This window comes from Neodiprion fabricii, chromosome 1, assembly GCF_021155785.1.
Source record: "Neodiprion fabricii isolate iyNeoFabr1 chromosome 1, iyNeoFabr1.1, whole genome shotgun sequence".
Classification (NCBI taxonomy): Eukaryota; Metazoa; Arthropoda; class Insecta; order Hymenoptera; family Diprionidae; genus Neodiprion; species Neodiprion fabricii.
Window position 1 is genome coordinate 24,007,999 of NC_060239.1, and position 20,412 is coordinate 24,028,410.

The 20,412-nt window shown below is 32.9% G+C and overlaps 3 protein-coding genes across 6 annotated transcripts; 1 reads left to right on the forward strand and 2 right to left on the reverse strand.

Moving 5' to 3' along the window:
• Positions 1-56: 56 nt before the first annotated feature.
• On the reverse strand, positions 57-7,575 carry LOC124174584 (iron-sulfur clusters transporter ABCB7, mitochondrial). 2 transcript variants are annotated; one of them, XM_046553812.1, is made up of 12 exons: positions 7,493-7,575; positions 7,080-7,313; positions 4,053-4,304; positions 3,667-3,874; positions 3,403-3,569; positions 3,025-3,303; positions 2,659-2,833; positions 2,360-2,517; positions 2,092-2,255; positions 1,811-1,940; positions 1,365-1,640; positions 57-1,234 (listed from the first exon to the last, which is right to left on the reverse strand). In XM_046553812.1, exons 2-12 carry the CDS (start codon positions 7,251-7,253, stop codon positions 1,004-1,006), a joined length of 2,214 nt encoding a protein of 737 aa, XP_046409768.1. In that variant the 5' UTR covers positions 7,254-7,313; positions 7,493-7,575; the 3' UTR covers positions 57-1,003. The 2 variants fall into 2 exon arrangements, with proteins under 2 accessions (XP_046409768.1, XP_046409760.1); XM_046553804.1 differs by having other exon boundaries at positions 7,080-7,314; positions 7,384-7,525.
• A 176-nt stretch (positions 7,576-7,751) lies between these two features.
• On the forward strand, positions 7,752-14,108 carry LOC124175692 (SH3 domain-binding glutamic acid-rich protein homolog). Its single transcript, XM_046556105.1, has 5 exons — positions 7,752-8,003; positions 8,742-8,924; positions 9,065-9,214; positions 9,368-9,408; positions 9,663-14,108. The coding sequence occupies exons 1-5, from the start codon at positions 7,959-7,961 to the stop codon at positions 9,865-9,867; spliced, it is 624 nt and encodes a 207-aa protein (XP_046412061.1). The 5' UTR covers positions 7,752-7,958; the 3' UTR covers positions 9,868-14,108.
• On the reverse strand, positions 11,355-19,493 carry LOC124175679 (uracil phosphoribosyltransferase homolog). Of its 3 annotated transcripts, none has more exons than XM_046556082.1 (7): positions 19,234-19,492; positions 19,079-19,121; positions 18,625-18,774; positions 17,839-17,983; positions 16,987-17,117; positions 16,380-16,443; positions 11,355-12,741 (listed from the first exon to the last, which is right to left on the reverse strand). In XM_046556082.1, exons 1-7 carry the CDS (start codon positions 19,374-19,376, stop codon positions 12,686-12,688), a joined length of 732 nt encoding a protein of 243 aa, XP_046412038.1. In that variant the 5' UTR covers positions 19,377-19,492; the 3' UTR covers positions 11,355-12,685. The 3 variants fall into 3 exon arrangements, 2 of the variants coding, with proteins under 2 accessions (XP_046412038.1, XP_046412045.1); XR_006869215.1 differs by having other exon boundaries at positions 12,708-12,741; positions 16,957-17,117; positions 19,234-19,493; XM_046556089.1 differs by having other exon boundaries at positions 11,355-16,443; positions 16,957-17,117; positions 19,234-19,493.
• Between the last annotated feature and the right edge of the window lie 919 nt (positions 19,494-20,412).

The following is a 20,412-nucleotide window of genomic DNA, read 5'->3' on the forward strand; positions in this document are numbered from 1 at the left end:
CATAATTGCAAAGTGATTTTTTATTTGATCTTTTGGTAAAATATTTTGAACAAGAATGATGTAACAAGTTTTTTTATTTGGTATTACTTCGAATTCTATGGTACATAACAACCCAGAATGAAATCTTATTAGCTATAAAATGTATACTGTAGCACAACAGTAACATAACAATAATAAAACTTAGAGAAATAATTACCTACATAATTAAGAAGTTTAGTGGAGAACTGCATGTAAAAGATAAACTGAAAGTTTTGGATTGTATACCGCGGATTCTTATTATCAATTATATTAAGGAAAAGTAGTGTGAGGTGTTCAAATATTACAGTGATTGACGGTATGTTCGAGGGATTCGTCAATATTGATAGCCATCTATTTTATAAAAAATATACTTCTAGATTGTTAAATAATCTACGTTTAAATTATTAAATTGCCAAAAACATCCCAAAACATTTGGTAGTATGATACAGTCTAACTCTTTTCAAAGTAATTTATACTTTGAATTTCTGTACAACTCTATTTACATTTTTATCAACTATACATGTATATTCATTAGAGGACAACAACGTGTGGAGAAAATATTTACAATACTCTTATAGGAACACTCTTATAGGATAACTGTGTATTATCTCAGTCCTAGTGCCAGAGTGAGGTCAGTCGTAACACTGATAAGACCTTATTCCACATCGATCTGAGTACAGAGTTTGTAAGAAATCTACAGTATTGAATCAGTGTTAATAAACATTGGAAAAGGCGTATCTTTGCAACATCAGTGGGCTTATTTGTAAAGTTTGCAACTATGTGCAGTTCTATAAGAATCAAATAGTCAATAATCTGTGTAATGGCGAGCATCAACAATTGTCATTGGTAAGCAAAAACGGAAAATGCAGCTTTTATAGCTGCAAAGCTTGCAAATGAGCCGACTAGGCAAAAACTGTAATATTGCCAGAATAATTTTCAAAATGTAGATAACTACTGTGATACTCAATTCATGCACTCAGTGAGCTTAATTGTTAGCATCAACTTTTTTTTTAGTCATGCCCATGTGCTGAGCTTCCCAAAGCCTATTGTACAAGGAATTTGGTTTGACAATTAATTCGCTATGTGTTCCTTGCTCGACTAATTTTCCACCATCCAGGACTAAAATCTCATCGGCATCCATAACAGTTGACAAACGATGCGCGATCACTATTGATGTACGTCCTACCGTTGCACGCCTTAAAGCCTCCAAAATATTCTACGGAAAAAATGAGGAAATATAAGAAACATCTAAAAATTAAGTACTGTTACAATTTTTTTTTCAAAGAATATATCGAAGAAACGTACTTGTTATATATGAAACTAATGATATGAATTTAAATGCTTACATGTTCCGTTATTGAGTCTAGAGAAGACGTAGCTTCGTCGAATACCAAGATGGGGCTGTTTTTCAATATTGCCCTAGCTATCGCGACTCTTTGTTTCTCACCTCCACTTAATTTTAATCCACGTTCTCCGACTTGAGTCTGATAGCCTTTGGGCCATTTCAAAATAGATGCATGCAAATTGGCCATTTCTGTTGCCTTATATACATCTTCTTCAGTGCTACTGAGATTTCCATAATGTAAATTGTAAAATATCGTATCATGAAAGAGCACAGAATCCTAAAAAAATAAAAATGACTGAGTAGGTCTGATACGTCTGCTAACGTTTGTAAATTTTTTGAGTTAAGTTGGGATCAATCCTATTTACATGGTAAACTTTACGGTTCCAGAGATTATTAAACATGAATTATAAATAGTTTGGTAATCTTTTAGTATTTTTTATATTTTACCTGTGGTACAATAGCTATTGATTTTCTAAGATCATCCATATTGACATCGCGAATATTTTGGCCATTTATGTATATGTCACCTTCCTGTGGTTCAAAGAACCGATAGAGTAATCTAACAATAGATGACTTTCTAAACACACAAAAGGCGGTAGTCATTGCGGTGAAATATGTCATAAGATCAAGAGAATTATGATGATGAATGAAAACTTTAAAATGGAATCATTAAAATATTGCTGATCATATTGAAATAAACATTTTCTACAAACACATGGCAATCTTACCCTGAACCTGAGCCACCAACTATAGCAACTTTTTTACCACTTGGAATAGTGAAATTCAGATCTTGAAAGATTGGTTTTCCTTCAATATATTGGAAGTTCACATTTTTGAAAGTGATTTCTGAAGTACTCGGCGTAACAAGAAAAGGTATGGTCTTCTCCTTATTCTGTTAAAATTAAATTCAAACAGTAAGTCTACACCTATAGCTTTTTTGACTGTAATTCAGAATGCGTATCATAAATCATGAGTTATTTAGCAATATTTTTATACCTTGATTGAACTGTCCATCATCATTAATGTGAACATGGTTTGCATATCTATAAGCGCCTGCCTGACTTCTCGATATACCGAGCCAAGAAATCCTAGTGGAACTGATAATTGAAATAGTAATGCGTTGACCATCACTAAATCACCAACGGTCATTGTTCCTATGTAAATATATAGAAGAGAGTGAATAGAGACTGTACCAAGTTAAGTCAGTTGCAAACTATTCATCATGAACTGTAGGAAGAGTATCTTTCTTCAACAGTTGCGTTATTTTTATCTCTAATAGTATTGAAAATGCTTACCATTGACTATGTTTTTAGCGGTCAAGACCATTATCAAGCTCAAGGCACCACTAAATATGGCATGCTGTCCAAAATTTAACATTGCTAAACTGGTACTAGTTTTTAAAGAGGCTGCTTCATATTTTTTCAATGACTGATTGTATCTGTCGGCTTCGTACTGTTCGTTATTGAAATACTGAAAAATTCACAATTTCACAATACGGAACAAGTTCTACCAGAAATGAATAACTGCGATTCCTAGACACAAAACGAAAGTTTCAACTTCGGATGATGAATTCTGTACAATGTGTCAGACCATGCAACCGAGTATTAAAACTGCAATTATTTCCGAGTTACATTATAAGGACATGATTTCCATCAACTCACTTTCACTGTTTCATAATTGATGAGGGAATCAATTGCTTTATTGCCAGCTTCGTTTTCAGCTTGATTCATGTATACCCGAAACTTTGTCCTCCATTGTGTCACGCTCAGGGTGTAAGCTGTATAAATTCCTACGCACCCCAGAGCAACGGCAGCAAACTCGGGGCCGCATTTAACGCCCAGAATGGTACTCACTAGTGCAAGTTCAAATATCGTTGGGACAACGTTGAACACCATGGCAGTCAGCACGAAATTTATACCTCGACTGCCTCGGTCTATTGTCTATATTTCACACATTAGTAACATTTGAACAAAAGTTAATTTCGATCTTATAAATCCGGCCATAGCTTACGAGTCTGAGGACTAAAATTAGCATGTTACCTTGGAAAGGGCGCCCGTTTGTCTGCCCAAGTGAAATGCCAAATCCATGTTATGCAAATGGAGAAATACGTTCTTAGCTATTTTACGTATCGAATGCTGCGCCACCTTGGCAAATACTGCATTTCGCAGTTCATTTATTCCAGCTGCACCAGCACGCGCTATTCCATCTGGATAAAAATATTTCGTCAAACGGACAAAGGAAACATCTTAAAAGCTGGATTAAATTTGGTTTTCTTAATCATATTCTATTTGAGTGATCTTTACAGCCAATGAGTAGGGACGTTCCTACGGTAGCCACCGTTTCGGGAGCTGTAGCCATGCTTAGTACAGGTTCGCCACCAACCGCTACCATTTGAGTATTCAATGTGTCAATAGCATATTTGAATATAAATGGTACGGTGACGTTCAAAACTTTTGCACCAACTAGAAGACCTAGTGCTAATTGAACTCTTCGCCTTATCGCTGGATCATCCTGAATACAAAAATAATTGCTACAGAGTATACAAACTAATAGTAAGTTACCAGTAATTACCAATTTGCTGTTGTGTAAATATCGCTTTCAGCAGTAATTAATTGACAATTATCATAGTAGATTGATGGATATCTGAGATTTTGGATTGTTTCATTGGTGTAGTTGAAGTTTCATATACCTTTGGCCAAATATAACTGAGCATTCCCTTAATCATGTCTTGGCTTGTGACTGGAGGCCGATCCCCAAAGTTGATAGCGTCTCTACTCATACTCGACACTCCAGGGTGGAAACAGTTTCGCTTTTGTTGACCTGGTTTACCACCAGTTACACCGGTTACTACCGATGAAATTTTAACCGGTGTGACCACAGGTTTTGATTGTGGTACATTTTTCTTCTTTTGCGCTCGGTCGATGACATTGCCACTACAGTACTGAAATTAACAAAAAAGAATGAATACTTACATCAATTCGTATTCCACTTTTTAGTTTTCTATAATTTTTTCCCTTTTTTCTCTGTACAGAATACAAATGTTGCAGATAAAATTCAACTGAAGGTGTATGGATTGATACGATTTTGATAGTAATTTGAAGTCAGCTTTAATGTAAAAAACTCTGATATTATTTGACCCTAAAATCAGGCTGACCTCGTAGTGCACCTCGAGATTTTTGTCAACCTTTGCACAAATTTGGTTGAAATTGCATCATTGGCTCAAAATTGGACAAGCTCTTTTTAGTTGTAACTCATTTTATTCTTCAAATACTTATTTTATTCTACATCATATATACAGGCAAAAAAATAATAATACATGTGTAAAAGTATAGCTGTGTATGAATATTTTATGTAACAACATAGAAACATTACTCAAACATCATTTTTCAGGCAATTTAATTTATAATCAACTTTTGTAATGAATATTCTAATACTCGGATCTGTGCTTCTACAAGTCCTAAAGCAATTTTGAAGCTAGCACTTGTTTCCTGGAATTTTTTCATTTCACTAAGGTGATTTAGAAGACCTTCTTTCTTCTGTATTAATATTTTTTTCCCAATCAAATAAATTTCTGTTAACTCATCGTCATGCAGATCTCCTCCAAATATTTTCATCAACCAATCTTTCCACCCAAATTTAGTGACAGCAATAAACAGTGCCATTTTTCCATTATAATTAAGTCCAGTTGAATTAAAGCCCATCTTTTTATCAAATCCATAAGTTATTAAAAAGTTATTCTGAACTTCAGACAAATTGATACAGCTATCAATGTCTGATATGTTAAAAATTATTTCATCCAGTGGATTATCAAGTATGAAGAATCCGTATTCAACATATAGTTTTGCATTATCATGAGAACCATAATTTATAAACACTTGGGAATCATGATCAAAGGACTTCAATGTTGTAATTTGATAACACTCTGCTTGGTTTTGATTCTTCGTGAGACCAGTATTAACAGAAGCATCAAAACTGTGATTAAATAAATCCAGAAAAGGTGCTAATGCCAAATTATTGTTCCTAAATCTGCTATGCGCTTCTTCAAAATCTATGTAAACTGCTCTTGTATTTACAACGAAGTATGCCCACTGGTACTTGGGAAAAGTAAGGATATTTTCATAATTCACATAACAGTGCCGACACTTCTCCATGTTTCCAGATAATAAACCATTGTCATTGCATTGGGTACGAACATCTCTAATCGCAGCAATTAGAGCTAAGTAAGTGCTTTTAATTTCAGCTGCTTGTAGATTCAGCGTTTCTAGTACAAAGTTGGGCAATTGTTTTTTCTCTCTGTTGGTGCAAAAATATGGATTGGTGAATGTTTTAGGGAGGGAATCTAAATACGGTTTCCACTCAGATTCACCCGCTAGATGCATTTCATAAACCAAAAATGCAGCTAACACACTTTGAGCATCAGATACTTTGGGATTGGATAATATATGCTGAATAGAACTCTGCGAAATAGTATTTGTTGTAATCAATAAATGTTTAGGTATTTTTACTATTATCTCATTCTGTTTGACTTTTTCCAGTGCCTTTAAACCCCGCCCTGTTTCAGGGAAGTAATAACAAGTTAAACTACAGGTTGGGGACCAGTTCTTGGACCGCATCCAGACTAACAAACGATCGAGTACAATAGCATCTTGGAGTTCTGATTGAAACGAAGAATATTTCCTTTTTGCACGACGACTTCTCAATGTGCGACCCATTTATTCAGGTGGTTATTTATATCTGCAGAAGGAACAAAACAATTTGATGTATATAAAAAAAAAACTGTCAACATTCTGCGGTTGAAGTTTGTAACGTTAACAGAACAAAATATGAAAAGAAATTCAGTTACTGCAATTGAAAACGATTTCTTACTCAAATGACAAATTTAAATCCTTTTGTTACAAATTTCATGTACGAATCAAAATTCGTACATAGATGTACTAATATTTGTTACATTACCGCTACAAACTTCAATCATGAAACTGCGAGATTGTTACGAAAAATCTTGAGATAATGATAAATACTAGATAACATTTATTGGATAAAGAATCATGATTTTTTTCTTATAAATGTAATTCAGTTGCATCATTTTTTAATCATTTTACCAGTAAATCAAAATATTGATGAAAATTATGTTTCAGCACATTGACTACAATTTCTGTATGCAAATTTTAACGCTCACATACTGCTGGTTATGTAATTATATGACCAAATTATCTTGCCAATGCTAATTGAAAATTTGTTAGCAATACATATTGCCTTAAGATGTACCAATCATGCCATGTGAGTACATGAAAAATCTTTCATAATTGTTGAAATGAAAATGCTCTTCTTAGCCAGTGAAAACCAATCTGTTACTCAAAAACTCGTGGGCAGGTTACTAACATATTTAACTTGAAATTATTTATTTAAATTATATTTGAAATTATTTCTTATTCTTCGTTATTCCCTGTCAATTTTTTTTTTATAGATACGTAGTGAACAGATTTGCATATTGTCTAACAGAATATTCATTAATTAGTCTAGATTCCCTGTTTTTTATTTGATAAAACATTTACATGTTCAGAAACATTTCTTCTACCACTTTGTAATTAAAAGATTATTAATTTATACAAAAGCGAGGCAGGCAGCCAGGGTATAAATGGGGTGTAAATTAAAAATTAATTCATCGTAATGAAAATTTTATAGGCACAAAAATCAACTAGAGTCCTATAAATATTACCCTTAGTCCAATTACTGTAATAGGTGACCCACGAAGATGATAACTCTGTGTCGAACCTCTGTACAAAACGACACGTTTCGCGGCACAGGACGAAAATGTGACAGTTTTTATCCAAAGTTCTCTGTCATTTAGCCCGGATCTTAGAAGACGATTCCATAAAGCAAAGCCCAACATCCTCGCCGCGCGAAGCCCAATCCTTTTCCCCCGTCTCAATTCTCGAGACTGAATGTGAAGGTAAAATGACAGTATTCCTAAAACATTGACTATAAAAATTAGTCAGATAGTCTAACTTCTAATCCGTACGGTATTGTAACTTGGGCTGCCCAAAATTAGTTGTCAATTCTTAATATCTAGAAACTCGTATAAGTTCGTTTGGTACATTTCTTCAGATGGTTGAAAAGAAAAACGTATACCAGCAGATGAAATTCCGAAACTGAGTAATTTCCGGCATTTCTATGATTATTGTATGAGAGCACGTTTCACGAAAATACAAGATGACCTTTCATATGGTCCGGGCACGCGATTGGTTCTTAGAGATAGCTACGCACATGGGCTGCGCAGGAACACTTCTTTATTATCTTACATTATGCCTATGTTGATATAGGTAAAATATTTCATTCGAAGTCGTATCTTGGTAGCGTCAAGTGGTTTTGTTACTCCATGCATATCGTGACGTAGAATTCAGGCAGGCAGGGAAAGCAGCGAGCGCTGAGCAATCGAGGGAACGAGTGAGCGGTTCTCACCGTCAGACCATAACCAGCAGTTGTCTGAAATTGTTTCTCGCGGACTTATTTACGAATTATTCAGGAGGAGTTATCTTTGATATCGAGTTAACAGTGTTTATTAGTGGTTTATTGAAAGTGAAAACACTGAGCGACAATGGTTGTAAAAGTTTACATATCAGGGATTAGTGGAAATAAGGAAGTAAGTACCGGAATTATAACGGAGTACACAAAAGGCAGCTAGACCTTGGGCAGTGCCAATCTACCGCGATTACCGCAACTCTGTGACATTTCGTTATCCCATATACATACTTGTCGCTAATATATCAAATTACTCATCATATTATGCACCAATTGTCGATGAGGACCAAAAACTATCTATATGATTGTATGTGTAGAATTCGTAGAGCCGGTTTACCACATCTCCCGCTATGCTACCTGCGTTACACAATGGAATTAATTTATTAGTCAACACATACCGATTGTCAGCTTCTTAAAATGGCATTGCCAACAAATAGATTCGTCAATTTTTAATCTTATAACGACTCCTTGCCCATTTTCAACTTTTCATATTTATCTTGCAATCTTATTAACCAGTGATATCAGATTCCAGTTTAAGAAATGACTCAATTATGGTGACAATTTCTTTTTTATTATGCACGAATTTTGTCTCTCATTTGTAGAAAAGTGACCATCCAGTTCTGGTGTGAGCTCAAAAATCATTATGACAGATTTTTTTTTATTGCAATGTTCGTTATGGTATACACTGAGATATGTTATGAATTTGAGTAAATGTTACACATCTTAAAAGTAAAAATATTTGCTTCTGTTATTTCAACTTGTCCAATGGTCACAGAATGTAGCAACTATTAAACATGGCAATAATGGTTCAACAATTAAATGATGCAATCACAGCAATGAGGATATTCCATTTTTGTAGGTAAAAAAACGACAGCAACGGGTACTTATGATTCTGGAGAGTAAAAATGTCCCATATGAAGTAACGGATATCACAGAGCCAGGAAAAGAGGCGGAGAAGGAGTTCATGCAGAGTAAAAGTAACCCAAAAGATAGCAAGTATCCACTACCACCGCAATTATTCAACGATGAAGAATATTGTGGAGTAAATAATTTTCTTATTAGACAACTTACTGTGTATGCAAAATTGCTTTTTCAAGCTTCATATCAGCTGCAATAGTGTTTTTAAATTTTATTTTCACTCAGTTTACTCAAATTTTGTTATTTGCTTTTATGTTTTCCTAGGATTATGAAGACTTTGATCTGGCCAATGAAATTGACGAACTAGAGAAGTTCCTCAAAGTTACACCTGCAATTAGCACTGCAGAAATAACCCTTGGAAGTAAATCTCCGCCTAAAGAAACGCAGCAAAATGGAAATACATCTAGCCGAGAGGTATATACAGAATTCTTACACATTTAGTAATACTCATATCAAAATGTATTTTTGCCCCATATAAGTGGCCAAATTTTCAAATATTTTGAAGATTCTGATATTCACTTATTTCATTCCAAGTGATATACATTTTGTTTTAATGCATTGTTGTAGCCATCTATCGAAAAACCTGCATCAACGACTGAACCAGAAAGGTAAGAATGATAAAAGAAAATCGAGCTTGTTAATGCACAACATCTAATTTTAATTATCACCTGTGAGAAGAGTTTGTATACAGGTATTTTGACGGGTATAAATGTGTACTATTAATCAAAGTGTAAAAGAGAATGATATTATAAATCAGTTTTTGCATTTGGCTGTTTTTTACATTCCGTTTGGTTTTGATTCAAATCAATAAAAACAGAAACATCATAATTGCCATTACGTGAATTTTTTCGGAATTTCCTAGTACTGCCGAAAGGAGATCTTCGACGATTGAAGAGACTCAAACCAGTGAACCGAAGGTGGTAGAAAACGAGACTGCCGAATCGAACGAATCAGTGGAAGCACCCAAAGATGAGGTAAAAGACACACAAGAGGATAACACTGAAGTATCCGACGATGCTGCTGATAAAAATGAGGAGAAATCTGATGACCAAGCAAAGGAAGAATAGATATGAGTGACACGTTTATGTGAAACAAATAATATATCGAAAACGAATTTTTAAACTTCGTTTACTCTTATTAATGGCTCTTTATAGCAAGATGCTTATTATGCAGGTAAGGCCAAAGGAATTTACTGCCAATTTTTGTGCATCGCTTTATGAAAGAAAGGGGTTTAAATGAGAGAAATAAGTCACCTTCATATTGTATGGGCATTAGCGATATTTTTTCCATTTAAAACGTATCGAAACAATTTGGATTGCTTCAAAATTATGCATGATAGAATTTCAAACCATGATGTTGGTAAACTTGAACAGTCATAATTTGGATTGTGTTTCACAATGAATTATGCTTGAAATATTCAGACCCCTTGATAATATACTTAGCAGTGAAATAAATTGAGAAATACTTATTCATTGTTCATATTAATTAGATAAGCATACGAGGATTTTACAAGATATAAGAGAAAAAACAAATAAAGAATTTTAATATTCACATTTATTTGCATGGCTTATTTTGATATAAGCTTAGTAATCTTTTGGTACATTTTTCTTAAACTAAGAAAATTCTTTCGAAGTTAATGACACACGTTTGAATTTTTCTCCAATTTGCGTAACAATGAATATTATCCACTACATCCTGTATTCAAGTCAATGTTTACAATTATTCTTTCAATAGTGGGCTGGGTATATATTGTTATAAGTTGTTGCTAGGAGTCGTTATCTAAATGTATATCTTTATTATTGTGTTATTATTCACATGTTGATATGTCTGAAAGAAAATTCTAAAATTTTATCCAACGTTTTGAATGTTACAAAAACAGAATCAAACCGAACTTAGCATAAGGCTACCAAAATTCTTTCATTGAAAAGTTTCTGTTACATCGATTAGCTTTAAATTGTAACTTGGTATTTTTAAGATTTTCACATTGAATAATCACGTAGCTCAGCAAAAAAAATCATTCATTTTACCCATAAACAATAGTATTGATAATGGTACGATGAAAGACATCTCACTTTGTGGTACTATTACCGGTATCAAAGATTTCATATTGCGCATCACCCTGTATACAACTCGCTAAGCTTCTGCATATTTTCATATTTCATAATAGAACTGTGTGTAAATTTTCATAAAAGTCGCCTAGTAATTTAATATAGTAATTTTTTACTTAGAATATTTTGTCATTCATTCAAAATGTTTTAGGGCCTATTTCACCTTTACAAACATGTGTTCTTCACAATCTTCACGTGACTTACGCGTTGAGACATTTCCTTCATTGGATTACATAAAATAAGGTGTTTAATATACTTGCAAATTAGGTAGCTGCCAATTTTTGAGTATTGTTTTTCCCCCTTTCTTTTCACTTCCACGTGATTCTAAAATCATTGCAACTGCAGAGCTTATTAACCTTTCGTACTTTTCCGCTTGTGCAATATCAAAATTTTATGAAGCACTGAAAATTTCAGTACATGGCTTCATGTTTGGAATTTTTTTTTCCACAGTAGATCCTTCATATTTCATCGGATTATAATATATACATAAACATCAATTTGTACAAAATATATTCGTTACGCAATCGGCCTGTATTTATTTGATGGTGTCATTGTTACATATATTACACACGCGAATAAGAATTTCACGAGATTCGCTTAAGCATAACCCAGAGTTGGTATACTCAGAACAGTTTGAAGGCCACTTTAGTATTTAATGTATGATTTAAAAAGAGTAAAAATTGATATAACACATTATTGTGTGTTCAAATGTTTCGTCAAAAGTTGAAGTCGTGTTTGATCCCAAAAAAATTTTAATAAAACATACAATTTTTCATCACACGATTTTTTAAGTTAATTTATACGATTATTTTTTGTTTTACTCTAGTTTTTGTAAAATTAGGAAACATTTTTAGTACTTTCTCATTTAGAGTAAACGTTCATAGAGTTTTGGTGCTAAAATTACGTACACGTGTACATGTACCTCAAGCAGTCAAAACCCCATACTATACTGAATGTTCGATTGAGTCAGTCTGATTATACTTATGCGAATTGATTGCTTAGTAGAAAATGATGTAAATACATTTGGTCTACTATCTATAATAATACTATAGGTATGTATAAACTACATGTTAATACTATCGAAATTTATCATTTAAGAATCAAAATACACATATACTATATTGATAGCTCATAAAATGTTTGCCGTATTATTCCAAATATAAGTCGAAGTTGATTGTGGCTGACATGATCCCCAAAAAACGTCCTCGAACTATATTCGGGGTTTTTAAGGAATTTACTTTACAGACTGAAATTGAGTTTTATGAACAGTTTAATCATGAAATTAGACCAATGGAATTCACGCTGCGATATTTTCATCTACCTAAGTTCCAATGATACCCACTTAAAAAAATGCTAGTTTATAAATTAGTATGTATATTACTCTTGTGATATGAATTTTGTCATAAAAGTTGACTTATATTCAGTACCACAAAAAGGCCTGAAATGCAGACTGAAAATAACGGATCGGCTTATATTCGGAGTAATGCGGTATCTTGATTTGTAAATCACAAATGCTTGTTATTCGTATTTTGTATAATTGATAGATTGAATTTATTCGCCATTACATTAAATACATCTATATGCTATGAGCGTAGTCAGAAATGAATATATATATATATATATATATATATATACAATCCATTAAGGCTACATGTATTACTTTAACGTTATATCAACATTGTATTGTGACCAACCCGGAATGATATCCGAAAACGAACTATCCCTTTATTTTTTTCTCAATTTCTCAGGGAAATATCAGATGTTTCATATCGATTCCTCAAACATTTTTCATTGGTGCATTAGGAGGGCCCGTCACACCATGGTATGAACAGCCTGAAAACAACAATTTTGAACACGTTTCTTTCCTCAAGGTTTCATCAAGGTTTTGGAAATTTTTACGGCTGTGGCATGACATCTTAAAATCTAACGTCAGCATACTAAAGAAAATCTACGACCTGGCTTGGTTTTAAAAAATATATATATACGTATTTTTTTCTTCCAGTGTTGCATACTTCCTATATGTAATGTATAAATATCGACGACTGGACTGTGAATCAAAGATACCAGTCTTTACATGCAAAGATATCTCACAGCAAAATGTTAAAACACGGATTTTGTGGTACGATATTTGGATAATTAATAAATACAGTCTAAGCTGTTTTTTTCCATTCAGGATTATACCCAACACATTGTACTGCTTTCAAAATTACTTACACTAGATGTGGCATAATCAAAATCAGGTTGACCACTGACTGAACATGAGTTTCAACCACAGCGTTAATGATACTGACTTACTACAAAAAACAAATATCGAAACGATTTTCACCATTTACATTTCGTTACATAGCAAATACTAGAATGGCAATTATTAAACTGACTGATGTGTAGCGAATCATCAATTAAGTAATGTGTATTATTGTTGAATTAATGGGTACATAGGTAACTGGAAAAGAATGCTAATGCATATGAAAACACGCCAACTTGAATGAAAAATCATAAATAAAATAAGATTTTTTCAAATAGTTTTTTTTTTTTATTAGAAGATATTCACAACAAATTTGATTTTTTCATATTTCTCTTGTATTTTTTATAAGTGCGCACGTTTACATGCCTCAAGATGTTTAAATACTTTCCCTTTCAGCTCATTCAATGAAATTTAGACTTTTCAAATGACACGTAATGCAAATGTGCAATCCTTTTATCAATTTATATAATTCGATATTTTAACTCTGTGGAGACAAAGAATTGAATGGAACTGAATGAATTACCTAGCAGTGTGTACAATAAACTTCGAATCATAACTTTTCATTATTATTAATTTAGCTATATTGATTATCGTATTTATAGAAGTGGTTTTATCGATAATTTGTAAAAGTATAGTAAATAGCTGTGAAAATTGGATGTGTCCGATTATTTCTGTGCAAAAATGACTAGACATGTAAAAAGTCTTATCAATTTTATCAGTACTTTGAAGATTAATGCTTAGTGTGATTACGAAAAAGTCATTGTACATTTGCATTATTTTACATCATCTCAGCCAAGCGTAGATGAATATTGAATAAGTACCGACAGGCTTAGTACGAAATACATTCTGAATAAATAAAAATAAACATAACCCTTAGCGAGATATGCAATAAGCTAACACATCCTAAGTACAGGTAAAAGTGATACGAATATTATGCATTGCGCGTTTTATCATTTAAAAAAAAAAAAACCGTTCATCAGAGCTAGCTATACTGCAAAGAAACGGTTATTGTAAACAGTACTACAGAACTTGCAGCATCTAACAAAAGGGCTAGTGAAAGCTACGAGAAGACTAGTTGTAAGACGTATTATGCAAACTAAAAATCGATATTTTTTCCTGATTTTCACTTCTCGGTCATATTCAACACACGTTTGTACACTTGATACATTCGGAAAAAATCAATTGCAGAGATGATGAAAATGCTTAATATTTGAACAAGTTGTGTAATAAATAATGCCAGCTCTGAAGAAAAAAGAAGAAATTAAAAGAAAATCGAATTAAATGCAGTAATCAGTCAAAGGGCCTTTTAAGTAAAGTTTTCATAAATTAGATATGTTGCTTTCATAGTTTTTTTGGTTATTTTTTTTTTGAAAGTTTTCATAGTTACGTTCAATATTAATAATACAATTTACGTTTGTATGAGATTGCAGACATTTAACATCAATCGACAAGTTCTTAAGTACATGTAATTTTCATATAATAATCAATAGTGAATAGCTACAAAGTAATAAAAGTTATTATTTAATTTATGTAAAGGACAAAATTAATCCTGCAAACAAAGTGGATACGTAATTTACTGAGTTACGTTTTGAGGGTGCCTAATTAGGTGGACAATCCATTAAGAAATTATGCATATGATTAGCAATGTATCACGTGCGTGAACAAAAACTGGTTCGATGTGCTAGTATCAAGGGGTATTATACTGAAAGTACTCCTATGCTTAAAACAAAACTACACCTTTTTCAAAAGCGATATTCTAAACTTGTCTTATCTTATAATAAATTAATATTCACAAATTTTTATTCTCATAAGAAATTATGCAAATATTTTTCGGTTACATAAACAATAAAAGTAAAGCAAAATTATAACCGTAGCTAATAAATATTAAACATTAGAAAATTTTTAAGTCGAATGATGTAAGGTTTTCCATAACAGGAGGACAAGGCAATACGTATGTCGTATAAATATTTGTAAAATAAAATTTTAGCAAAAATTGTTTCTTAAATTGAAAAATTGCAATTATTTACATTATAGACAATCTGTGCATTACAATAGAAATAAAAAAAAATTGAGGGTATTCTGTGAAGCATTGGAGAGTAACTCGGCATAGACTATCGTCACGAACATGTGAGACATTTCGTGATTTGAAGTATTTCAAATTCGAGAATTTTCTGTTTCACTACTTTCGTTTCGAATAATACAAGTTTGTGATGTTAGAAAATTTTTAGACTGTGCAGTTGTTCAAATTATATTTAAAATTTTGTGCAACTATACGAGCGTAAATATTATGTGAAATTGTTTCAACTTCATGCTAGTGTACTAGATTTATCTTTGCAATGGTTGACGATGGTGATTTGAAGATTAACGACAAGAAAAAAAAAAAAAAAATTGGAGCAGAATTCAAGAACGTATTTTTCAATCATATGAAATTGCTGTGTACAGCTAGCAACATTCGGTGACATAAAAATATTTATTCGATACTCCAGAACGAATGCTTTCTTTAGCAAAGCAGAGTGTTAACCAGAATTTTTGGAAGGCCTCACTCAGGCACGCGATTTATTAAAAAGCACACATTTTCGCGAAACTCAATACGGCATAAAATAGCTGAGGAAATAGCGTAGAAAAGCAATGTCTTGCATTATCCCCAATCATATATGGAAATCTCATTCTTTAATACTAACCGAGATACTCTTTTCTTTCTTTATACAAGTGATCATAATAGATTGTAAAAATTCGAGCACCTAACGATCGTAAATGGGATAATAATTAATCAACGATGGTCCGTATAAGGTACCACGATCTTAGATATTTAAAATCTATCACACGATCGTAACCACTAAGAAAAAATAGTGCACAATATATACTGTTCTATTTTTGTTGACAAAAATGAAACTACCAGGGCATATGTGTTACAAAAAAAAAGCTATTCAAATAATTGATCGGATTCAGTCAGTTTTAGATTAATCTTAGTAAATCAGTAACAAAGTTTAATGCATCAGTGTGTTGAGGTAGCACTGTATCGATTACTGGAACTAAATTTCATACTAGTCTGTTATTATTCTAGCCACCAGTAGTTCATTTTGTCTATTATTACGTCTAGTCTTTGCATGTTTTTTAACGTTTTGTTTTTCTTTTCTCATTTTTTGTTGAATTTTTTTGTTTTCTTTTTTTCCTAACTTAAGAACTACATTCACTGTAGGATAGTTTTAATCAGTTCAATCCGTACCAAAGTACTTTTGCCCAAAGTGATTCGGCGCGACGTGGTGAATTTCCGAGGATAAGATCTTCATCTGAAAGTGCAATTCAACTTCAGTTAAGCCCCCTCATTCCAAAGGACAATGTTATTACAAATCTGTATGTGTCTGAATGAATCGGACGTTCTAATCCTAGTTTCAATGTTTCATGTAATCATTACTGAATAAACATGCCTCTAAATTTTATGATCTTAAGTAAAAACAAGATTAGAAAGACAAATATTCAAGTAACCAGATTCTGGATAGTATTATTCCGAACGAGATTGTGTTGAAAACATACGTGATGAAAAAAGAGCCATGAATTGGGTAATAAATATGACTTATTTAACAAATAAGATAATAAATCTCAGATGTTCGCAAAAATTCAAGTTTGCTGTTAGTAAATATTATTGCATCAAATTTCTGACCAGAAACTAGCATGTAACTCGACAAGAATATCTAAATGGCTACCGATACAAGATGCGACAGCGAATAGTACAAGAAACAATAGTATTTCATTTGCTACTTATTGTTACACTATTGAAACAGCAGTGGAATAAAAGGTCTTACCTGTGCCTATAACTGATGTGAATTACATACCTTAGGGAAGGCAGTGACTAGAGTTTTGGCAGCAAATGGTGTACAGAATAAATTAGAGAGGATGATATTTTCCTCCAACACATTGTGTTCTTTTAACACAGCTATCGCTTTTATCACAGTATTTCCGGTACCTTGAATTAGAGAAAAGAAAGAAATACCTGAGTTGTCAATGTAATGTATAAATCTAAATGTCAACGTATAATTTCAGTTTTTACAGACGGATAAATAATTCAAATTTCATCACAATAGTTCATTGACGGTACAAATAATGCATTTTTTACATACTGTGCTCAATAAGGATGAAAAAGTACAGTTTGGTGATCATATAAATGCATATCTGTTGCTTATTTAACTTTCACGATTAATACTTTCAACAGAAAAAGTCCGGGGTTGCCATTAATTAGAATGAATCAAGTCGGTCTGATGCTAAATTAGCAGAGTCAGAAAAAATACACGTTTCCAATTCGTGGAAGCAGTGAAGGTCATTTTCAATTATCTTCCATATTGTGAATACCAAGATATATTTATCACAATGATGAAGCTATTTTTGTCAAAATTTACAGAAAACGTGTGCTATCTACAACTTTATATCGCATATTCCATAAAAGTGATTTGTACAGTCCTTGAATTTTGAATACAGTGTTGCAAACTGGTATTTATTTTGTATTTATTATTTCAACTAATCGTGTCTTCATTGGTTTGCATCAAAGTTGCCAACTCTGGCCATAATGTATATGCATTTCACACTCTACACACAGTACTTTTGTGCCACACATTGCTTTTAGTGACTTGGCTAATTCCCGATCCATGCAATTCAGATATAAACCTTCAGCATCTATATTGTATACTTACTCATTATCGGATACATTAAGAGAACCTTTCTTTCGGCTATATCGTCTGGAAATTTAGCATAGACAACTTTAGCCTCATGAGTGTCAACATCACTTTCGACCAATATTTTACCAATTCTTATACTACGGCAACAGTCCCTGAGACCCTGAAATAACTCAAAATATTGGTAAACTGTTCACATATACGTAGAGTGATCGATTTATCCATGGAGGATAAATCCAGGGCTGGTAGTAAAACATTTTTGTTAGAAAAATAAGAAGGTTTACGAATCACACAGTCAAGATTCTAATATTGTGAACATTCTTCATCAAAAAGTTTATAAAATTTGCCTTTATTATATCAAGCAAATCCAAGTTTATTCTGAATTATTTTCCGTTCAGCTAGGTAAATACAGTGTATACATCTTTGCCATTACGCAATAAAGATAATTTTTTTGCTTGTAAATCATTTATATCAACCGAAATGGTGGGCTATAAAGTACATTACAGATTAAGAATGGCACAATTGACGATATTCTTTTCTTATTAGTCATTTGAAGCTGCGTGCAAAATTTCGAGATTCATTTGTACAAAAATGATACTAGATCTATGAAATTAGTAGCACAGGGTCATTACTTTCATTGCAAAATTAAACACAAATATCAAATTGATAACTTGAACGCAGCTTCACAGCGTATGGCATAATTGCAACAAAAAGTGTGAATATTGTGGGAATAAATAAATAAATAAATAAAAATAATAATAATTTTTAACCACTAGCCCTGTGAAGCCAGTGATAAATAATTACCTGTTCCATAGCTTCGCCACTTCTAACTATAGACACGCCACAATTGCCTTTTTGATATTTGAGTCCCTTGTACTTGGCACCTGTCGGCGTTGTCACGGAACATTTTGAAAATGGTAATTGATTGAGGCTTTCTTCTATGACAAGTCTGATCTGTAAGTAAAATGAATATATTATACATATGTATATATGTAGATATTTTTTCTTTTCGTCGGTCATGATTTCACTCGTGATTTTGACACGCAAAACGTCCATGTTGTAAATAAATTCCTCGAATGCTTTTTCAAGCGACACATTTTTTAGTACTTTCTACCAGACTATTGCGCATAATTGTCAGTTTAATTGCCGGCTGTGTGCATATTCGCACGTCACCGTGGGATTGACGCTACGGTTAATTAGCCGGGGTAGACAAGTAGGTTTGAAAAAAAATGTGTTAACGTATCGTTAATATTCTCACCAAACGGTCTGCGTAGAATTTAAAATCGCTTCTCGTTGTGTTCCTGTAACGAAGAAAATTATAAAAAGACATTGAAACGCTGTCGATGCCATGTGCTTGTCGCGTTTCAGCAATGCCGCATTGACTTGTCGAAGATTATTGCCTCGTCCACTTACTTGTCACGTAATATAGTTTGCAATTCTTTGACCTGGTTATTTGTTGGTAATACTCTTAAATTCGGGCCGTACTCTTCGATAATTTCATTGCCACTGTCACTCGATATCTTATTTATTACAGTTGCCGTGTCTCCACTTCCCATATTGGTTTATTACCATACTATTTTGTTATCCTCTTATCACACGACTGAGGACTGAATGCAGCATGGACACACACACACACATGCAGCTGTATTCTACACTATTTTTTAGACCAGCCTCGTGGATTTACACCGCTGATAGAACGGTGGTACATACAATCAACTCTACCCTATTTTTCAGCTATACCCGCAATACGACACAATACGACATCTTATGCGTCAATTTGTTACTAACATTATAGAGTGCTGTTTTCACTACAATTTTCGAGGATGGCGCATCTATTAGTCCAACCAGTAGCGCTAGTGATGACGGTTTATTAAACTACTGGAGCTGCGAGATAACCGCTGCAACGGGTATGAATTCCGACAATAACGATTGGTCAGCTGGTGGTCACGAAAGTGAAATCTATGGGTTCACGGTTCAAGTTTTGGTTCCAATTGAGAAAACAACTGATGCATAACTGTGATGAAATAGTCAGCGTAGTTTATTCATCGAGCAAGTATAAGTCTGGTACTGTTCAGTAGAGTTTTTAAATTGTATTTTAAGGGCACGTTATACAAAAAACTGTTAAAAAAAATTTTTTAATCTTTTTTCTTAATGCCAACATAATTTTAAGGGTATAATGTAATGGACTCCTGACGAAAACCATGGCTCCTCATTGTTGACACCATAAATTGACCAAAAATTATCCAATCTGCACAAATAAAAAGAATCTTGTAAAATAACGTAGTAATAATAGTGTGACGGAGGGAATTTTTATTACTTTTCAAAAATGAAGAATTTACAGTATTTGAAAGTTTGGCATGCAAGTTGAAAAAAAAATTGGTATTTAATGATTTATAAAAAATTATCCTATCAAAAAATTAAAACAAACCTCTCGTCAGACTATGGAGAAAATAATTATAAAGATTAAAAAAAAAAAAATATATTAAAAATTGACTGAGTTTAAAATTTCTGGTAGGTATGTACAACGTGAACTCACGGCAAGTCTTCCATTCCAGCTTCGTACTGTATACCTCTTCTTCAGCTTGTATCTTC

Bases quoted from the DNA above. Each gene is read 5' to 3' on its own strand.
- LOC124174584 (XM_046553812.1), bottom strand. From the start codon at position 7,253: ATGTTGGGCTTTGCTTTATGGAATCGTCTTCTAAGATCCGGGCTAAAT. The intron at 2,834-3,024 runs GTGAGTTGATGG...TGAATTTTTCAG, and splicing joins TCAATTATGAAACAGTGAAA to TATTTCAATAACGAACAGTA. The intron at 2,256-2,359 runs GTATAAAAATAT...TAATTTTAACAG, and splicing joins TGATGGACAGTTCAATCAAG to AATAAGGAGAAGACCATACC.
- LOC124175692 (XM_046556105.1), top strand. From the start codon at position 7,959: ATGGTTGTAAAAGTTTACATATCAGGGATTAGTGGAAATAAGGAA. The intron at 9,215-9,367 runs GTATATACAGAA...GCATTGTTGTAG, and splicing joins GAAATACATCTAGCCGAGAG to CCATCTATCGAAAAACCTGC. The intron at 9,409-9,662 runs GTAAGAATGATA...GGAATTTCCTAG, and splicing joins TCAACGACTGAACCAGAAAG to TACTGCCGAAAGGAGATCTT.
- LOC124175679 (XM_046556082.1), bottom strand. From the start codon at position 19,376: ATGGGAAGTGGAGACACGGCAACTGTAATAAATAAGATATCGAGTGAC. The intron at 19,122-19,233 runs GTAAGTGGACGA...TCTTCGTTACAG, and splicing joins CAAACTATATTACGTGACAA to GAACACAACGAGAAGCGATT. The intron at 12,742-16,379 runs GTACGGATTGAA...TGTTGTTTTCAG, and splicing joins CTTTGGGCAAAAGTACTTTG to GCTGTTCATACCATGGTGTG.